This window comes from Podarcis pityusensis (genome assembly GCF_964106645.2).
Source record: "Podarcis pityusensis genome assembly, chromosome: 10".
Lineage (NCBI taxonomy): Eukaryota > Metazoa > Chordata > Lepidosauria > Squamata > Lacertidae > Podarcis > Podarcis pityusensis.
The window spans coordinates 6694552-6711669 of NC_138035.1; the positions used below are offsets into that span (position 1 = coordinate 6694552).

At 48.9% G+C, this 17118-nt stretch overlaps 1 protein-coding gene across 1 annotated transcript; it reads left to right on the plus strand.

Annotated features, from left to right (window-relative positions):
* Positions 1–714: 714 nt before the first annotated feature.
* On the plus strand, positions 715–16848 carry LOC308486431 (carboxypeptidase A1-like; the record flags this gene model as incomplete). The annotated part of the gene is made up of 11 exons (XM_081023275.1): positions 715–779; positions 1670–1751; positions 4708–4842; positions 5580–5678; positions 7547–7648; positions 9369–9470; positions 11358–11468; positions 11599–11689; positions 13570–13769; positions 15321–15405; positions 16547–16848. The coding sequence occupies 11 exons, from the start codon at positions 715–717 to the stop codon at positions 16732–16734; spliced, it is 1260 nt and encodes a 419-aa protein (XP_080879401.1). The 3' UTR covers positions 16735–16848.
* Between the last annotated feature and the right edge of the window lie 270 nt (positions 16849–17118).

Below are 17118 nucleotides of genomic sequence, written 5' to 3' on the forward strand. Positions count from 1 at the left end.
TTCTGTAAATTTGGTAACTGTCTCTGGGAAATAGGGGCACTTGGAGGGTCTGACGCTGGCAACCCTAACTATCAGCCCAACCCAGCCGAACTGCTGAGAAGTTGAAGTCCAAAAGAAGTGGGCAGTCAGTCCCAGGCTGGCAAACTCTGGTTTGAATGGCACCTTTTGTCCATTTCATTGTGATTGGCGTCTGTTTTACAGAAACCCCTTTGCTGTTGTTTTTTGGGACACAAAAAAAGCAGCGCATAAAATCCCCAAATAATAAATAAATCCTACACCCATCTAGGAGCACCTTCAACTACAGGTGTGTGTGTGTCTGGGGGGTTAATTTGGGTCACAGCCTGTTCACATATCCCCTGGCATGGATCTCAGCAGGGTCTGAAGCCCTCTGCTCTGTTTGAGCTCTGTGGTGCGGATGATTCAACAACCCCTTGGCATTGCACGAAAGCTTGGCAGAGACAAAAGGAAACTTTGTGGGTCCCCGACCTCCTCGCTTATCAAGGCAGCTGCTACCTTCCCCAGAACATCAATCAGCAAAAGGGGTTGGAAGTGTCAGCCCTTTTCCCGATGGAGCTGTGGGAAGGAGGGCGGCTGGCGGAAGGCTGGTCCCTGTAGCTGCTGGCCACGCTCCAGCCAGCGTTCACACTGTGGATGGAATATAAGAGGCCTTGGGGAGGCACCCGAGTTCCTAGTGGCTATCCCGTCTTGGCCAAAATGAAGAGTCTCCTGTGGTTTGGTGCCCTCGTGGCTGTTGCGCTCGGCACCGAGACCTTTGTGGGGTATGTAGACACAAGCTCGGGGGGCCGTGTCGTGATTTACCTAGCTCCACTTTCCATCTCCAGGTAGCAGAAAGAGAGACAGACACAGACAGATAGATAGATAGATAGATAGATAGATAGATAGATAGATAGAATAGTCCAGGGAAATGGAAATGCTTGACTTGTTTTTTGTGTGTGTGTGTGTTTTTGGGGGTTTTTTTTTACTTGAACCAAGCTGCAGCTAGTTCTGCATTTTATTTTATAGGTTTTGTTTTCCACATTTCATTTCATTTTTTGTTTATTTTTTATACTGTATTTTTCGCTCCATAAAACACACCTGGCCATAAGACACACCTGACCTTTCGTAAGTAATAACTGAAGGAGCAGCTGTGTTGGAGGCATTTATTTGATATCTTGTGCTCTACGCCGGGAAGATTTTCTGTTTTGTAGCTTGATGTGAAATTCTTTTTGCATCTACTGAAGAAAACAGCATTACAGCGGAACCTAGTGACGGAACACAAGTATTACAACTCTAATTTAGATCATCAACTAAACCAGGCATGGCCAAAGTTGGCCCTCCAGATGTTTTGGAACTACAATTCCCATCATCCCTGACCAATGGTCCTGTTAGCTAGGGATGATGTAGTCCTAACACATCTGGAGGGCCAACTTTGGCCATGCTTGAACTAACGGATGTATATTGGGCATTGGGGAGGTGGGGCGTGGAGACACACATTCCTCTGTCCCATTCCACCAGTGCTGCCTGACTAGACAACCAGCAAGCACAGAAGCCCGTGGGGGAAATTCAGCTAGCCAGCCACAGAATGACAACCACGTTTATCCTTCACGAAAGCCCATCGTCAAGTGTGCTATTTGACGGCAGCAAAGGCTCACCTAACTTGTCTCTGCAGTCACCAGGTGCTGAGGATCTTTGCTGCAGATGAATTCCAAGTGGAGAAGGTGAAGGAGTTGGAAGCTCTTGAGCATCTTCAGGTAATGCCTTGGAGCAGAGATGCAGGTGGGGTTGTTTATCTCTGTTCGATGTAACACCCCGTCATGGACTGGTTGAATGCAGGGCGTACTGGGCCCGGGGGTAACCCGTGAAACGTGATCCAGGTCTGGTCCCGAATCCAAGGGTTCCACGAGGAGTCAGTCCAACAGGGCCAAGGCAGGACACCAGGCAGGAAACCAGGCAAGGACAGGCACAGGATCACAGGCAGGTTCTGGCAAACAGCAACGTTGCTCCCGCAACCTGGGGCGGGATCCAACAGCCTTTTATCTCTGTCGGGGTAACGGCCGGTCCTGATCCCCTGGTGACTCACCTCCCTGTCTTGCCCAAAGGCGAGCACTCCTCCTGCGAGTACTCAGGTCTCTCCTTCTTTCAGACCTGAGTCTCTGCAGCTCAGGAGACGTCGGTGGGTTACTAGACCCAGAGGCTGCCTCAGCCTCCCCTGACCCAACTGGTAGTGGAGCAGCTGTAAGTGATGGCCCAGCTGAAGGCAACGAGGTCATCCCTGCATCTGGAGCCAGGGCAGGCTCAGGCCCCTGACTCGGCCCAGCTGGTGCTTGTTGCAGGGGAACCTGTGCAGACTGGGGCTCTTCAGAATCAGGCCCCAGACCTGGTTCAGATGCCGCCTGTGGCAAAGGATCCGGTGCGGACTGAGACTCCTCTGGCTCCGAGTCTGAGCCCAAGTCCCAGGCCATCACAGAGGGGAGCGGTGGGAGACATCAGTTGGGGAACCCCAAGCGAAGAAGGCTCAGAGCCTGGGGAGTGGTGGTGGGACGGCCATGAGTGGTCAGGGGGAGAAGAGGGAGAAGACTGTGAGGAGGAGGTGTCAGAAGCTGAAGAGGCAACAGGGCTTAGTGAGCTGGGAGAGGCTGTGGCAGACAGCAGTCCAGAATCAGAGGTAGAATCAGAGGCTGGAGAGGAGGAGGGCTGAGAGGCAGAGATGAGTCAGGCTGGTGAAGAAGACAGGGAGTCTCCCCTCCTGCTGTGATCAGCTCCCCTACCTCTGGTCTCCCAGAACCAGGAAAGGGATGAAGTAAGAGGAGCAAAGGCAGGCATGCTGGCATAGTCTCAAATTGCTTGGGAACAACCTGGAAGAGGAGGAGAGTTAGGTTATGGTTACCAGATTTTTTTCATTGAATCCGGGGACACTTTTTTTCTTTTTCTTTTTTAAGCTGAGTAGCAACAGGGAGCCAGTAGTGGGGACGGTGAGGCAAAAGACCCTGGGCCCAAGCACATATGCATATTGTATAAAGGTGCAAAACCCTTCTTTCGCACCCTGTGAAACATAAATGTTTTTTAAAAAACTGGGCAACAGCACACTGCCCACCCGTGACTCCTGAGCCTCCCCCAATCTCCTGCCCCCTTTGTTTTGACAGATCGGGGGAGGCTCGGGAGTCGCGGGCGGGTGTCTGTTGCCCGGGGGGGGCGCACGGTTTCTCTGCCAGGCAAGGTGCAAAGCCTTCTTTCACACCCTGTGAAATAGAAATGTGCAGAGTTTTTTAAAAACTGGGCAACGGCTGGCCTCTCGCGACTCCCGAGCCTCCCCCGATCAGTCAAAACAAAGGGAGAATGGGGCAGGAGATCTGTACCGCCGGACATCCCCGGTTCCCCTTCGGCAGTGGCAGCGGCAGTTAGCAGCCGGGAGCCAGCCTGGTAGTGTAGTTGGCTCTGGCTGGCTTCAGGAGCTGCTCGCTGCCGTGGTGCCTGCCATTTTTCCTCTACAGAAGTCCCCATATGATGTGTTGTGCACAAGACACATCATATGGGGACTTCTGGTGAGGAAAAATGGTGGGTGCCACGGCAGCGAGCAGCTCCTGAAGCCAGCCAGAGCCAACTGCGCTACCAGGCTGGCTCCGGGCTGCTGAGGCTGCCGCTAACACGTTTCCCGGGGACAGATTTGCAAATCCGGGGACTGTCTCCGGGAACCAGGGACGTCTGGTAACCCTAACCTAGGCAGCTGTGGGAAGGAGGGGACCTTCAGTCCCCACAACTGCCCCATGGAGCAAGATCTACTGGGATGAGTTGCTGAGCTCACTAGGCCTGGCCTCCTGAGTAGACCTTGTGTTCATGAATGAAGACTTGGCTTCACTGATGCCGTGTGATTTATTGCCTGGCTCCCTGCCCCTGACACCCACCCTGGGACTTTACAGCGAATGGCAGCTGAATGGAGGAGTGGGTGGATAGACAGAGAGATACCATATTGGCCCGAATATAAGCCGCACCCGCAAATAAGCCGCACCTTTGAAATTCAAGGGGGGGTGTGGAATAAAAAAAGACAATACCCAAATATAAGCCGCTCCCTTAAAATTGGGTTACAGGCTGAAAATCGCTGCGGTTGGTAGAACTGTAACTCTGAGCCAATTTAAGCCTTTGATCTTGCAAGCCCGCAAAAGTTACCTTACAATTGCTAAAATCGCAAATCGCTATTCTATTGCTGTAATTCCGCAGGCACTCACACCGGCAAATAGCAAATGAACAGTCTCAATCTCGCAAATCGGCAATAAAACATTTTTTTGTTCCGTTTTACCGTATGCCTGTTTCAGCAGCGATATTGTAAAAGCCAATTTTTGTAAGGTGGCGAATTTAAGCTGTACTTTAACTTTTCACTGTCGGAATTTGGGGCGGGGGGGAGGTAGATAAGGGCTGTAACTCAGTGAGCAGAACATCTGCTTGCATGCAAAAGGTCCCAGATTCAGTAGAAGGTCCCAGGTTCAGTACCATCTCCACAAAGGGCTAGGAATATCCCGCCTGAAACCCTGGGCAGCTGCTGCCAGTCAGTGTCAGACAATACTGACCTAGATGGAACAATGTCTGACTCAATATAAGGCAGCTCCCCAGGTTCCAAAGCCAGCAAGGCAATTCTTACATTATTGCACCACAGGAGAGATTGCAAAACACAAGGCCATAGACATATATTAAACTAATACCTTTCTCCTCCAGCTGGATTTCTGGCGCCACCCAGTTCACTCCGAGTTCCCCATAGACGTGCGTGTCCCATTTGAGAGCCTCCAAGGAGTCAAGGTGTTCCTGGAATCCAATGGCATCCGTTATTCCATCATGATCCAGGACCTTCAGGTCAGTGACCTGCCCAGATGACAAGGGAAACGGGTGCAGGTGCGTGTGGCCTGCAAAGCAAGGCCTGGCCCAGTTCTGTCCTTCCAGACCTCACTTCTACCACCGTCTAATGGTAGGGTTGACCCTGCTGTATAAACCTGTGCGTTGTCAGCCCTGAGACCTGACACCAGGGCCGGCTGCTGGTTCTTGAGGGACCTCAAGCAGGTCTCCCCTCACAGGCACCTTTCCCTGACTGAGTCTACCTTCTCACCACCACTATCATGCTGGTGACAAACCTCTTTAACCTAGGCTGTGTACACAGTACAATGAATCCTGAGTACAATAGTTTATCTATCACCAGCAACCCTTAACAAACTATGGTGCCTAGAATTTTTTGAGGGGGGAAATGTGTCTCAGGTGTGCTTTAAAAGTATTATGTGTATGCTGTCCAAATCATTGACACCTCAGATATATGCTGTGCACACACTCCCGTTTCCACTGGGAGAGTTCAAAGGCTTTATTCATGCAGGAGCAGGAACTATTTGAAGGTTATAAGAGAGAACCACAAAATGGCTCAGCTTTTAGGGGCAGAGTTAACTTAGAGATTTCACAAGTAAGTGCTGGCTAGGTTGCTAGACAAACCATGGGCTCATGTGGTTTAAAGTAATATGTGCATTAGCTACAAACTCAAGAAAAGGGAGTGTGCTTTTCTCCAACAACCCCCACTCCTCCCTGACTCTTCCCATTGTCCCTTCCAGTCACTGGTGGATGAGGAGAAGCTTTTCATGTCCCGCCAACATTTTATGCCCCGGTCGATTGAGACATTTAACTATGCTTCTTACCACAATCTGGATGAGGTGAGTGAAATAAATGCATACTTGTTGTAACTGCAAATATCCCATTTCAGTGTGATTATTTTGTATGGGGAGCAAAGACATGGGTTTAGGAGAGAGGGTAAAAAGATTTTCCAGCTAATGCTTTGATAGCAGAAATACCTATCACTTTTTGTTGCTACTTTAGTTACACTTCACCTCTCCTGTTTATTGCTTCCTGAACTTGTAATCTCATTGGACGGGATGGGATGATATCATGACTATGCTATATCAGGGCTAGGCAACCTAAGGCCTGGGGGCCAGACGTGGCCCAATCGCCTTCTCAATCCGGCCCACGGACAGTCCGGGAATCAGCGTGTATTTACATGAGTAGAATGTGTCCTTTTATTTAAAATGCATCTCTGGGTTATTTGTGGGGGAAAGGAATTCGTTCATCCCCCCCCCCCATATAGTCCGGCCCACCACATGGTCTGAGGGACGGTGGACCAGCCCACGGCTGAAAAAGGTAGCTGACCCCTGTGCTATATAGTCAAACAGGTTTGCCAATGTGGGGAAAATACTGAGGGTTAACCAAGCCACTTGAGAGCGAGGGCATTGCTTCCTAGGCTCATCACTTCACCAGTCCAAGCCAATCAGAGACCACACAGTGAATAGGATGTGTAAATAGCCAATCAGGGGTGGTTACTTCGTGACATCACCTTGGGCAAAGTCAACTGAGAGAGCAAGCGAGCGAGGGCAATGGTAGTGGATAGGTGGAAATTTTTGCAAGTGTTATCAAAATGTCATCAAACAAGGGGGATGCTTTTCAAGCTGCGGAGGATAGTCCAGAGGGAAAGAGTGCAGAACTGGCTCACCCACCTTGAACTCATTGAAAGATATAAGTGGTATATAAATGGTAGGTAAAGGTAAAGGGACCCCTGACCATTAGGTCCAGTCGTGGCCGACTCTGGGGTTGCGGTGCTCATCTCGCTTTATTGGCCGAGGGAGCCGGCGTACAGCTTCCGGGTCATGTGGCCAGCATGACTAAGCCGCTTCTGGCGAACCAGAGCAGCACATGGAAACGCCGTTTACCTTCCCGCCGGAGCGGTACCTACTTATCTACTTGCACTTTGACATGCTTTCGAACTGCTATGTTGGCAGGAGCAGGGACCGAGCAACGGAAGCTCACCCCATCGTTGGGATTCGAACTGCCGACCTTCTGATCGGCAAGTCCTAGGCTCTGTGGTTTAACCCACAGCGCCACCCGCGTCCCTATAAATGGTATATAAATGTAATAAATAAGAAGAGATAGCAGCTGTCATCAATGGTGTGTGTGTGTGTGTGTGTGTGTGTGTGTGTGTGTGTGTGTGTATATTAATGGTCTCTCCACTCCATGGCACAGGGTATGTGCAAGTCAGGTGAGTTAGCCCACCCCACAATTTAATTGACTAACATTGCCATGTAGAACACAATGTGTTATGTACTGAGTTGAATAGGATCCAAAAGGCAGCAGTCTGATTGGCCCTAGAACAATAGGATCCAGAATGCAGCAGTCTGACTGGTCCACAGGAGCCACCCAATCCAGCTCCAGGTGGAAGTGAATCCACAACCTGATTGGCCTACAGGTGAATCCCGGAATTAGCCAATCACGTGGGGCCCATTGTGCAAATAATATATATAAAGCAGACATTCTGGGGGAACTTCGATTCCTCCTCACCCCTATGAGCTGAATAAAGAGCATGAAATCCACTCTTGACTCCGAGTATATTTCACAATGAAAAATAAAGCCCTCATTTCAGGGACCCCTGGGGTCTTGACGGTTGCTTTCTTGAGACAGAATTTCAGAACACAGACTTTTACTGAGACACACACAGACACACTTCACTCCAGCCCTCTCTCTCTCTCTCCACTAGATCTACGATTTCATGGACCTCCTGGTGGGAGAAAACCCCAAACTGGTCAGTAAAATCCAGATTGGGAAGAGTTACGAGGGCCGACCAATCAACATCTTGAAGGTAAGTCACTTCTGGGGCATTTGGACAAACAAACATCAATTTCCACTCCTGACCTTCCCACGCCATGCAGGAGGTGGAACTCCCACATCTCTAACACATACGGATATAATGTGTTAATATTTCGGCCTTTAAATATTGGGTCTCCAACATGGCACCTGTGGCCACCCCGACTTCTTCAAATACTTCCTTCTGGCATTCAACGGGACCCTTGTCCCTCCTAATTTTTATGTTTTGAGAAATTGTTTTTTTGGGGAGGTTGGTTTTCGGGTGTGTGTCCCCCGTTGTTTCGAGAGTGTGTGTGTGTTTCAAGCACCACCGATTCTCCTTCTGTGAAATGGGCATTTTGTGGCATGCATAACATTTCCTTAGATTTTTCAAAGGTGCCCCCAGGCTCCAAAGAACTTGCTTTAGGGAATTATGAGGTTTAACAAAGTGCTCAGATTTATAGGCCTGGATGCTAAGATGCCACTTTCAGTACGCGACATTCCTAGGGAGCTTGCAGGCCCATGGCTGTACGGTCGCTGCCCTTGGCTCCCTTAATTCACACACCACCAGCCGAGCAGTTTCATACTGTGATAGGAATTTTGAGGTCTTAGATATACGGAAATGTTCATAAATGTTCATAACCAAGCACGTATATAGATCAGCATAAGAAGACCAACCCGGAACCATTTTGATTCCTAAACTGAGCAAATGTTTTCTCTGCAAGGTCAAAGTGGGAAACCTCCCCATTGTCTCTTTCCTCACAAAGCCTGTCTTAAGGGCTCATTTAAGATATGAATAGGGTGTGAGCTGTGACCTGGCCCAGGAACTAAGAATTTATCACTGCAAAAGACTAGCCAGGCTCCCCAGGAAATCCAATCAAGTAACTTCAGAAATTCATACAGACATGTGAGCTCAGCTACTCAGTAGCCCCTCTGTCTGAGGGATAATCCCTGGCATCCTGATACCTGAGTGCCAGACAGGTAGCCATTCCAGAAATAACAAACCCAGATGAAGACAAAAGGGTGTGATTAACTTGGCTGGGAAATAGGGAAATGTAAATATCTCTTTTGTTACACTGGATGGGTGTTTGGTGGAGGGCAAGGGGAACCATGGGGCAGGGTCCAGGATGCTCAGATTCCTGCCACCAGACCTCCCCTTTCATGATGTAACCGTGATGTATGAGTGATGTAGTTTGGGGGGGGCGTAACATGGGGATTAGCAGCTAATAAAAGTTTGGGTTCTCTTTTGTTCGGGGCTTCCATCTTGTTCCACCTTGTGGCAGGTGGGAGTCCTGTTGCGACAGTCTTCAATAAAGACCAAGCCTACTGGCTGCTGTTTTGCTCTGGTATTCCTGGCTGGTGTCCTCATTTTTTTGTCCAAGGGAGCCTTCAGGTTTCTCCGTTAAAAAGCGCTTGATCAAAAAATGGGACATTCCAGGATCCAGTCCAAAGCCAGGATGGCTTCTGCAATTCTGGGATGCCCCGTTCAAATTGGGACGGCTGAGGGGCACACACGTAGCTGAATCCCAGTGTCACTTTCCCGGTCATTGTGTGTCATTAAAAGGATGCCCAAGACCCAGCTCCCCAGCTTCTTGGGGCATTGCTACAACAGCTGGCAGGGTGGTAGTGGACTTGCCAGAGGTCACCTTGTTCAGGTGCGGCCCATCAGACTTGGAGACAGCCTCGTGGAGGAGAAGGTAGGAATTCAGATTTCTCTTTCTCCTTTTTCCGCACAGTTCAGCACCGGGGGAAGCAACCGGCCAGCAATCTGGATCGACACCGGTATCCACTCCCGAGAATGGGTCACTCAAGCCAGTGGAGTCTACTTTGCAAAGAAGGTAAGGTAAAGGGACCCCTGACCATTAGGTCCAGTCGTGGCCGACTCTGGGGTTGTGGTGCTCATCTCGCTTTACTGGCCGAGGGAGCCGGCGTACAGCTTCCAGGTCATGCGGCCAGCACGACTAAGCCGCTTCTGGCGAACCAGAGCAGCGCACGGAAACGCCGTTTACCTTCCCGCCAGAGTGGTACCTATTTATCTACTTGCACTTTGACGTGCTTTCGAACTGTTAGGTTGGCAGGAGCAGGGACCGAGCAACGGGAGCTTACCCCGTCGCGGGGATTCGAACCGCCGACCTTCTGATTGGCAAGTCCTAGGCTCTGTGGTTTAACCCACAGCGCCACCCGCGTCCCTTGCAAAGAAGGTATTGGCTGCAATTTAGTCTCAGAGGCACACATTTCATATGGAGGAAGAAGGGCTCAGAGCTCCATCGGCAACCGCCGTCCAAGAATGAACCGCCCATGTTCAGAGATGCCAATGCTGTAAGGATTTCACAACTTCGTGGCTGCATATTCACCACTGAAAGCACCCTTCCCAAAGAATCATGGGAACTGTAGTCTCCTGCTTAGAGCTACAATTCCTGGCACCATCGTGAACTACAGTTCCCAAGATTCTTGGGTGTGGGTGGGTTTTAAATGGTGTGCATGCACCCAAATGTGTTCATGTACTAGGGGCACAGAACCCAACATCTTCAGAATGTCATTATTTTCTGCTAGAAGTTTCTACTCCTCAAGGCTGCGGAGATAGACTTGGTGTGGAATCTCAGAGGGGGGCACCAGGATTCTGAGAGAGAAGGAGTGCAGCTTCCATGTCTTGCATTGCCTTGGTCTCTTCACATGGAAATCCAGAGTGAAGCTGGCTATCAAAAAGTGCAAATACATCCTGGTTGGTTTATATTTATGCCAGTCACAGGATTCAAGGCTTCCAGACCTGTTTGATCTCTCATAAATTATTAGTTGTATTTATTCATTCATTCATTCATTCAGATTATATCCCATTCTTCCTCCTGAAGGAGCCCAGGACAGCAACTGACATACATAGGCAACATATAACGAAAATAGTATTATATGTTTGTATTGAACTACTTGAACAGATGGTTTGATTTACTTGCATACTGTGGTGTTTATTGATAGGATTATATTTATGGGAATGCTGATTGCTAATTTTAACGCCTTCTTATAATTCTGAGCTCCCTTGAGCTCAGTGGTGCTGTCAGAAAAGCAGTATCAAAATAATAAATCAAATCAAAGGTCTTCCGGAGAAATTAATCTCATCTGCAGTTGTGCTGTCCTTCTCCCAACCATAACAAACACATTTCTCGTCTAGAGTAGATGCTCACTACTTAGCAAACACAGACTAAATTGAAAAATATATTATTTATTATTTTTATTATTACCGCATTTATTACCTGCTTTCAACAGCGGGTCCCAGGGTGGGTCGCAAGAATGTAGAATTCAGAATTAAAAACAGCCCCAGAACAGTCAGAAGAATAGGGTGGGTCCTGAAATGCACCTGTCAGGTGTCAATGGCCAATGTGGTGTAATGGTTAGAGCACTGGCCTGGGAACTCGGAGACCAGGGCTCAGATTCCCCCACTCGGCTATGATGCTCACTGGGTGACCTAGGGCCAGTCGCTCCCTCTCAGCCTAACCAACCTCACAGGGCTGTTGTTGGAATTAAATTAGATGGTGGAGAACCATTTCTGCCACCTTGAGCTCCTTGGAGGAAAAAAATGGTGGGTTATTAATGAAAGAAAGGAAAGATGGACGGAAGGGTGGAAACAAAGTGTGTCTTTGTCTTTGTCTGAAGAAGCCAGACACACCTCTGTCTACGAATGATGACGGACTCCAAGGCTCTGTCCCTAAGCCCTTCTCTTTCATCCTGTTCAGATCCTTGATGGCTACGGCAAGGATGCCTCCCTGACCTCCATCCTGGACAACTTCGACATCTTCCTAGAAATTGTCACAAACCCAGATGGGTTTGCCTTCACCCACTCCAAGGTATTTCTTTCCCTTTCAAGCCTCTGTGTTCAGAATGAAGCTGGTAGATTGAATTACCACCAACATTTAGCTTCAGAAGCAGCTCTGGAAGTTCTGAACTTTGTTGATGGGCCTTTCCTGGCTGTTGCAGAACCGCATGTGGAGGAAGACAAGGTCCAAGAACAGCGGGTCATCCTGCATCGGAGTAGACCCCAACAGGAATTGGGACGCAGGATTTGGAGGTAAAGGCTTTTGCTTCCTCATCCCCCACCCCGATGGGGAGGCGTGTACCTTTGTGAGGTCGAGCGAAATATGATTGTCTGAAGGGATCCAATGCGCCATGGCAAATGATTTGTTGTTGTTTAGTCGTGTCCGACTCTTCATGACCCCATGGACCAGAGCACACCAGGCACTCCTGTCTTCCACTGCCTCCCGCAGTTTGGTCAAACTCATGCTGGTCTTTTTGAGAACACTGTCCCACCATCTCGTCCTCTGTCGTCCCCTTCTCCTTGTGCCCTCCATCTTTCCCAACATCAGGGTCTTTTCAAGGGAGTCTTCTCTTCTCATGAGGTGGCCAAAGTCTTGGAGCCTCAGCTTCACGATCTGTCCTTCCAGTGAGCTTTCAGGGCTGATTTCCTTCAGAATGGAGAGGTTTGATCTTCTTGCAGTCCATGGGGCTCTCAAGAGTCTCCTCCAGCACCAGAATTCAAAAGCATCAATTCTTTGGCGATCAGCCTTCTTTATGGTCCAGTTCTCACTTCCATACATCATTAAAGGTAAAGGTAAAGGGACCCCTGACCATTAAGTCCAGTCATGACCAACTCTGGGGTTGTGGCGCTCATCTCACTTTATTGGCTGAGGGAGCCAGCGTACAGCTTCCGGGTCATGTGGCCAGCATGACTAAGCCACTTCTGGCAGGGCACAGAAACGCTGTTTACCTTCCCACCGGAGCGGTACCTATTTATCTACTTGCACTTTGTGCTTTCGAACTGCTAGGTTGGCAGGAGCAGGGACTGAGCAACAGGAGCTCACCCCGTCGTGGGGATTTGAACCACCGACCTTCTGATTGGCAAGCCCTAGGCTCTGTGGTTTAACCCACAGCGCCACCCGTGTCCCTCCATACATCCTTACGTGTGCCTAATTTGGGATGCTGATGTAGGGTGGAGCACTATCACTTGGAGGTAGAGCACACATAGGTCATTGTTTCAATTCCAGCCTCCAGTTAAGAACACAGGAAGCATTTGTGGGATCAGGCCAATGGCCCATCTAGTCCAGCATCCTGTTCTCATGGAAGCCACTGAGATGCCTGCTGGAAAACCTCAAGCAGGACCCAACACCCTTGGGGATTCCCCAGTTGGTTCCTTCCACCATTCTTCTGTGTCCAACCATTCACCATAATCAGTTTCCTGTCAACTCATTATGGCAAAATGCAAAACTTCCAGCCACAGACTCCTAGACTGGAGCTAGAGTTCTCCAGCTTGGGTGGCCATCTGTCATGGAGGTTTCAGTTGAGATTCCTGCATTGCAGGGGGTTGGACTAGATGACCCTCAGGGTCCCTTCAAACTCTGCTGTTCTATGATTCTCTACCAAAAATTGAAGTGTGCGTGATTGGGAGGATGCAGTGCTTTTTTCTGGGGGGTACGCAGACCCCTAAACCAGCGGTTCTCAACCTGTGGGTCCCCAGATGTTATTGGACTACAACTCCCATCATCCCTGAGCTCTGGCCTTGCTAGCTAGGGGTGATGGGAGTTGTAGTTCAACAACATCTGGGGACCCACAGGTTGAGAAAGGTTGCCCTAAACATTTTGTGAATCTTTGTACTTTTGTCCATTTACTGTATTTATTTCTCCTGATTTGAACTAAAAAATGGTGATTTTCTTGAGTCAAAATGAGAGTACCCCTAAACATTTTTTAAGAAAAAAAGCACTTGGGATGAGTGAGCCATGATATTGGTCTCAAACCAACATTTAACTTTATCGCGTAGACCTGCCCTTATCAATTAATGGGTTTTTAATGTCCAAACCAGCGGGTTATGGAAGGGTTGTATCACCAAAGTGCCTTATCTGAATTGTTCCTGATCTACAGCAACCAATGAAACAGTGCTTTTTTTGTGCATTACAGAGGCTGGATCCAGCGGGAATCCTTGCACCGAGACCTACCGTGGACCCTACCCTAACTCTGAGCCCGAAGTGAAAGCCATCGTGGACTTTGTGAAGAGTCATGGCAACATCAAAGCCTTCGTCTCCATCCACAGTTACTCTCAGCTTCTCCTTTATCCTTATGGCTACACCAGCAAGAAAGCAGCTGATCAGGCAGAGCTGGTAGGACTCCATGGCTCAGTCCCCTCCCTTAGGGACGTGGTATCCGTGTGTAATGAACCAGCAGTAGACCCCCAGAGGGGACAACTTGTGCCGCTCCTGCTGAATCCCCATTTCAGCTAACTCCACACCCCAACCCAAAAGGCTCAGCCTTTGTAAGATCAAATCACTCCTCCACCTCACCACTCAACTGGAGGTGTTCTCCAATGGACTTCCCGTTCCAAAAGCTGGAGAAGGAATCCCAAGCTATCAGGGAACCGTCTCCCATCACTGATAAAACCTCAGCTGGCCATTTTGAACTACAGTGGTACCTTGGGTTAAGTACTTAATTCGTTCCGGAGGTCCGTACTTAACCTGAAACTGTTCTTAACCTGAAGCACCACTTTAGCTAATGGGGCCTCCTGCTGCTGCCGCGCCACCGGAGCACGATTTCTGTTCTCATCCTGAAGCAAAGTTCTTAACCTGAAGCACTATTTCTGGGTTAGCGGAGTCTGTAACTTGAAGCGTATGTAACCTGAAGCGTATGTAACCCAGGTACCACTGTACTAAAAAGCTGTCACTTCTGACAGCAGCTGAATGAAACCCAAAGTGATGGGGCTGTCTCTAGTGTGACCTCTTTAGAACAAGAGGGGTAAGAAGAAAGAGAAGCACACCTGGGAGACAGAATATAAGGTGTGTTTTTTCTTGCGAAGTACCACCAAAGCAGAAGGACATACAAAGATAGGGACTTCAAGTATGAAAACATTTCCTGTAGGGAAAGAGGGAGCTGGCCTAGCACAGAAAGGAGAAAACTGTGTAAGGAAAAAGTGCAGAAATTAAAATACAGTGGTACCTTGGGTTAAGAACTTAATTCGTTCTGGAGGTCCGTTCTTAACCTGAAACTGTTCTTAACCTGAGCTAATGGGTCCTCCCGCTGCCACCGTGCCACCACCGCACGATTTCTGTTCTCATCCTGAAGCAAAGTTCTTAACCCGAGGTATTATTTCTGGGTTAGCGGAGTCTGTAACCTGAAGTGTCCGTAACCTGAAGTGTCTGTAACCTTAAGTGTATGTAACCCGAGGTACCACTGTAAAGGTAAAGGGACCCCTGACCGTTAGGTCCAGTCGCGGAGGGCTCTGGGGTTGCGGCGCTCATCTTGCTTTACTGGCCGAGGGAGCCGGCGTACAGCTTCCGGGTCATGCAGGCAGCATGACTAAGCCGCTCCTGGCAAACCACAGCAGCGCACGGAAACACCGTTTACCTTCCCACCGGAGCTGTACCTATTTATCTGCTTGCACTTCAACGTGCTTTCAAACTGCTAGGTTGGCAGGAGCTGGGACAGAGCAACAGGAACTCACCTCACTGCGGGGATTTGAACCGCCAACCTTCTGATCGGCAAGCCCTACGCTCTGTGATTTTAGACCACAGCGCCACCCGCTGAAGGGGGTCAATTCTCTCCCCACAAGCCTGCATCTCTTAGGTCACCTTTGTTATGTAGCAGTTCTCATCCCACGCGTTTGACCTTTCTAGATCTCACTTTTTCTTCCTCTTCTTCTGCCCCTTGTTCCCTTCCAGGATGCTCTTGCTCAGAAGGCAGTCGAAGCCCTTACTTCTCTCCATGGAACCAAATACAGATATGGTAGCATCATCACCACCATCTGTAAGTGACCAAACTTGTGAAAACAAATGTGGTCCTCCAAGCCGCCAGGGGGCAGTCAACTATTTTGAATTGAACTCTACCTTCTCTTAGAGTATAGTTTTCTATGGAGGTTGCAGTATTGGTGATGCTCCAATGCACATCATAGAATCATAGAATTGGAAGGGACCCTGAGAATCATCTAGTTCAACCCCCTGCAATGCAGGAATAGGCAGCTGTCCCTTACGGGAATTGAACCTGCGACCTTGCCATTAGCAGCACCATGCTCTAACCAACTGAGCTATCCAGGTGATATACCATCGAACCGTTAATATGCTGTGCTACTTGGCTGAAGACTGGCAGGGCCAGTTGTTGGTGCAGCGGTTGTTGAGTATGGATGAGCAGGAATCAGGACAGATCTGGTATTTACAGTACACAGTATGGTCTATTCACAAAATATGGCTTTCCTGGACATAAGTCTTTTCTACAAATTTTTTTAGGCCAAATGCAACCGCATTCATTTAGGCTACGCCTGCAAGATTCATATGTGGCTGCTCTGTACGGGTGAAAAACTAGAGATTCCTGTGTAACGCTTAATTTGCTGACATTTTGCTAGGAGAAAAGAGGTTAGAAGGAGCGTGTGGAAGGGACTTGGTTGGGGAGAGATGGATTACAGAAGACCCAAGAGAGAAATTCCCATCCTCTGGATACCAGAAACATCTGACTTTCTCTGGCTTTGAAAAGCTTCTCTTAAAAGTCTCTCCTACACGATCCAGGTTTGATTCATAACCATGAAGACTAGAAACCCACTTGCTTTTTAGAATGTTGAATGTGCTTCTTAAGGCATCACACTTTTATTATTTCTGAAGTCAAATGTATTCCTAGATGAGATAGCAAACAACCCAGAGTCCCCCCTCTAAGCAGGTGTGCTGAACTGGGTCCAAGCCTTATGTCAGCTGTGAACAGCTTGGATGCCAAGCTGCCTATTAAAGAGGATTAACAGAGTCTACCCTTTACTTTCAACCAGAACCTCAGCAGTAACGCTGAGTTTCAAAGCATGCACAGGACGGAAATTAAACTTTTCCAGACGGGAAGAGTAGCAAGAGTTGTATAGAAGAGATGTGATGCGGTTGCTTTCTTTTGTGTACCCATTTCCTTGATCTAGACCAAGCAAGTGGTGGAACCGTCGACTGGACCTACGAACAAGGCATCAAATACTCGTACACTTTTGAGCTGCGAGACACGGGCCGTTACGGGTTCATGCTCCCTGCCAGCCAAATCATCCCCACCGCTGAGGAGACATGGCTGGCCCTGATGGTCATCATGGAACACACACGAGATCACCCCTATTAGAACCAAAAGTAGGAGGCTGTCGTCTCAGGAGACAACTTTGCAACTAACACACAGGAGCCTCCTTGGTAATACATAATAAACACTTGGAATGAGTACAGAAGTAGCTTTTCCATTGCCTTGTTGTTGTTGTTGTTTAGTCATTTAGTCGCGTCCGACTCTTCGTGACCCCCTGGACCAGAGAACGCCAGGCCCTCCTGTCTTCCACTGCCTCCCGCAGTTTGGTCAAACTCATGCTGGTCTCTTCGAGAACACTGTCCAACCATCTCGTCCTGTCGCCCCCTTCTCCTTGTGCCCTCCATCTTTCCCAACATCAGGGTCTTTTCCAGGGAGTCTTCTCTTCTCATGAGGTGGCCAAAGTATTGGAGCCTCAGCTTCAGGATCTGT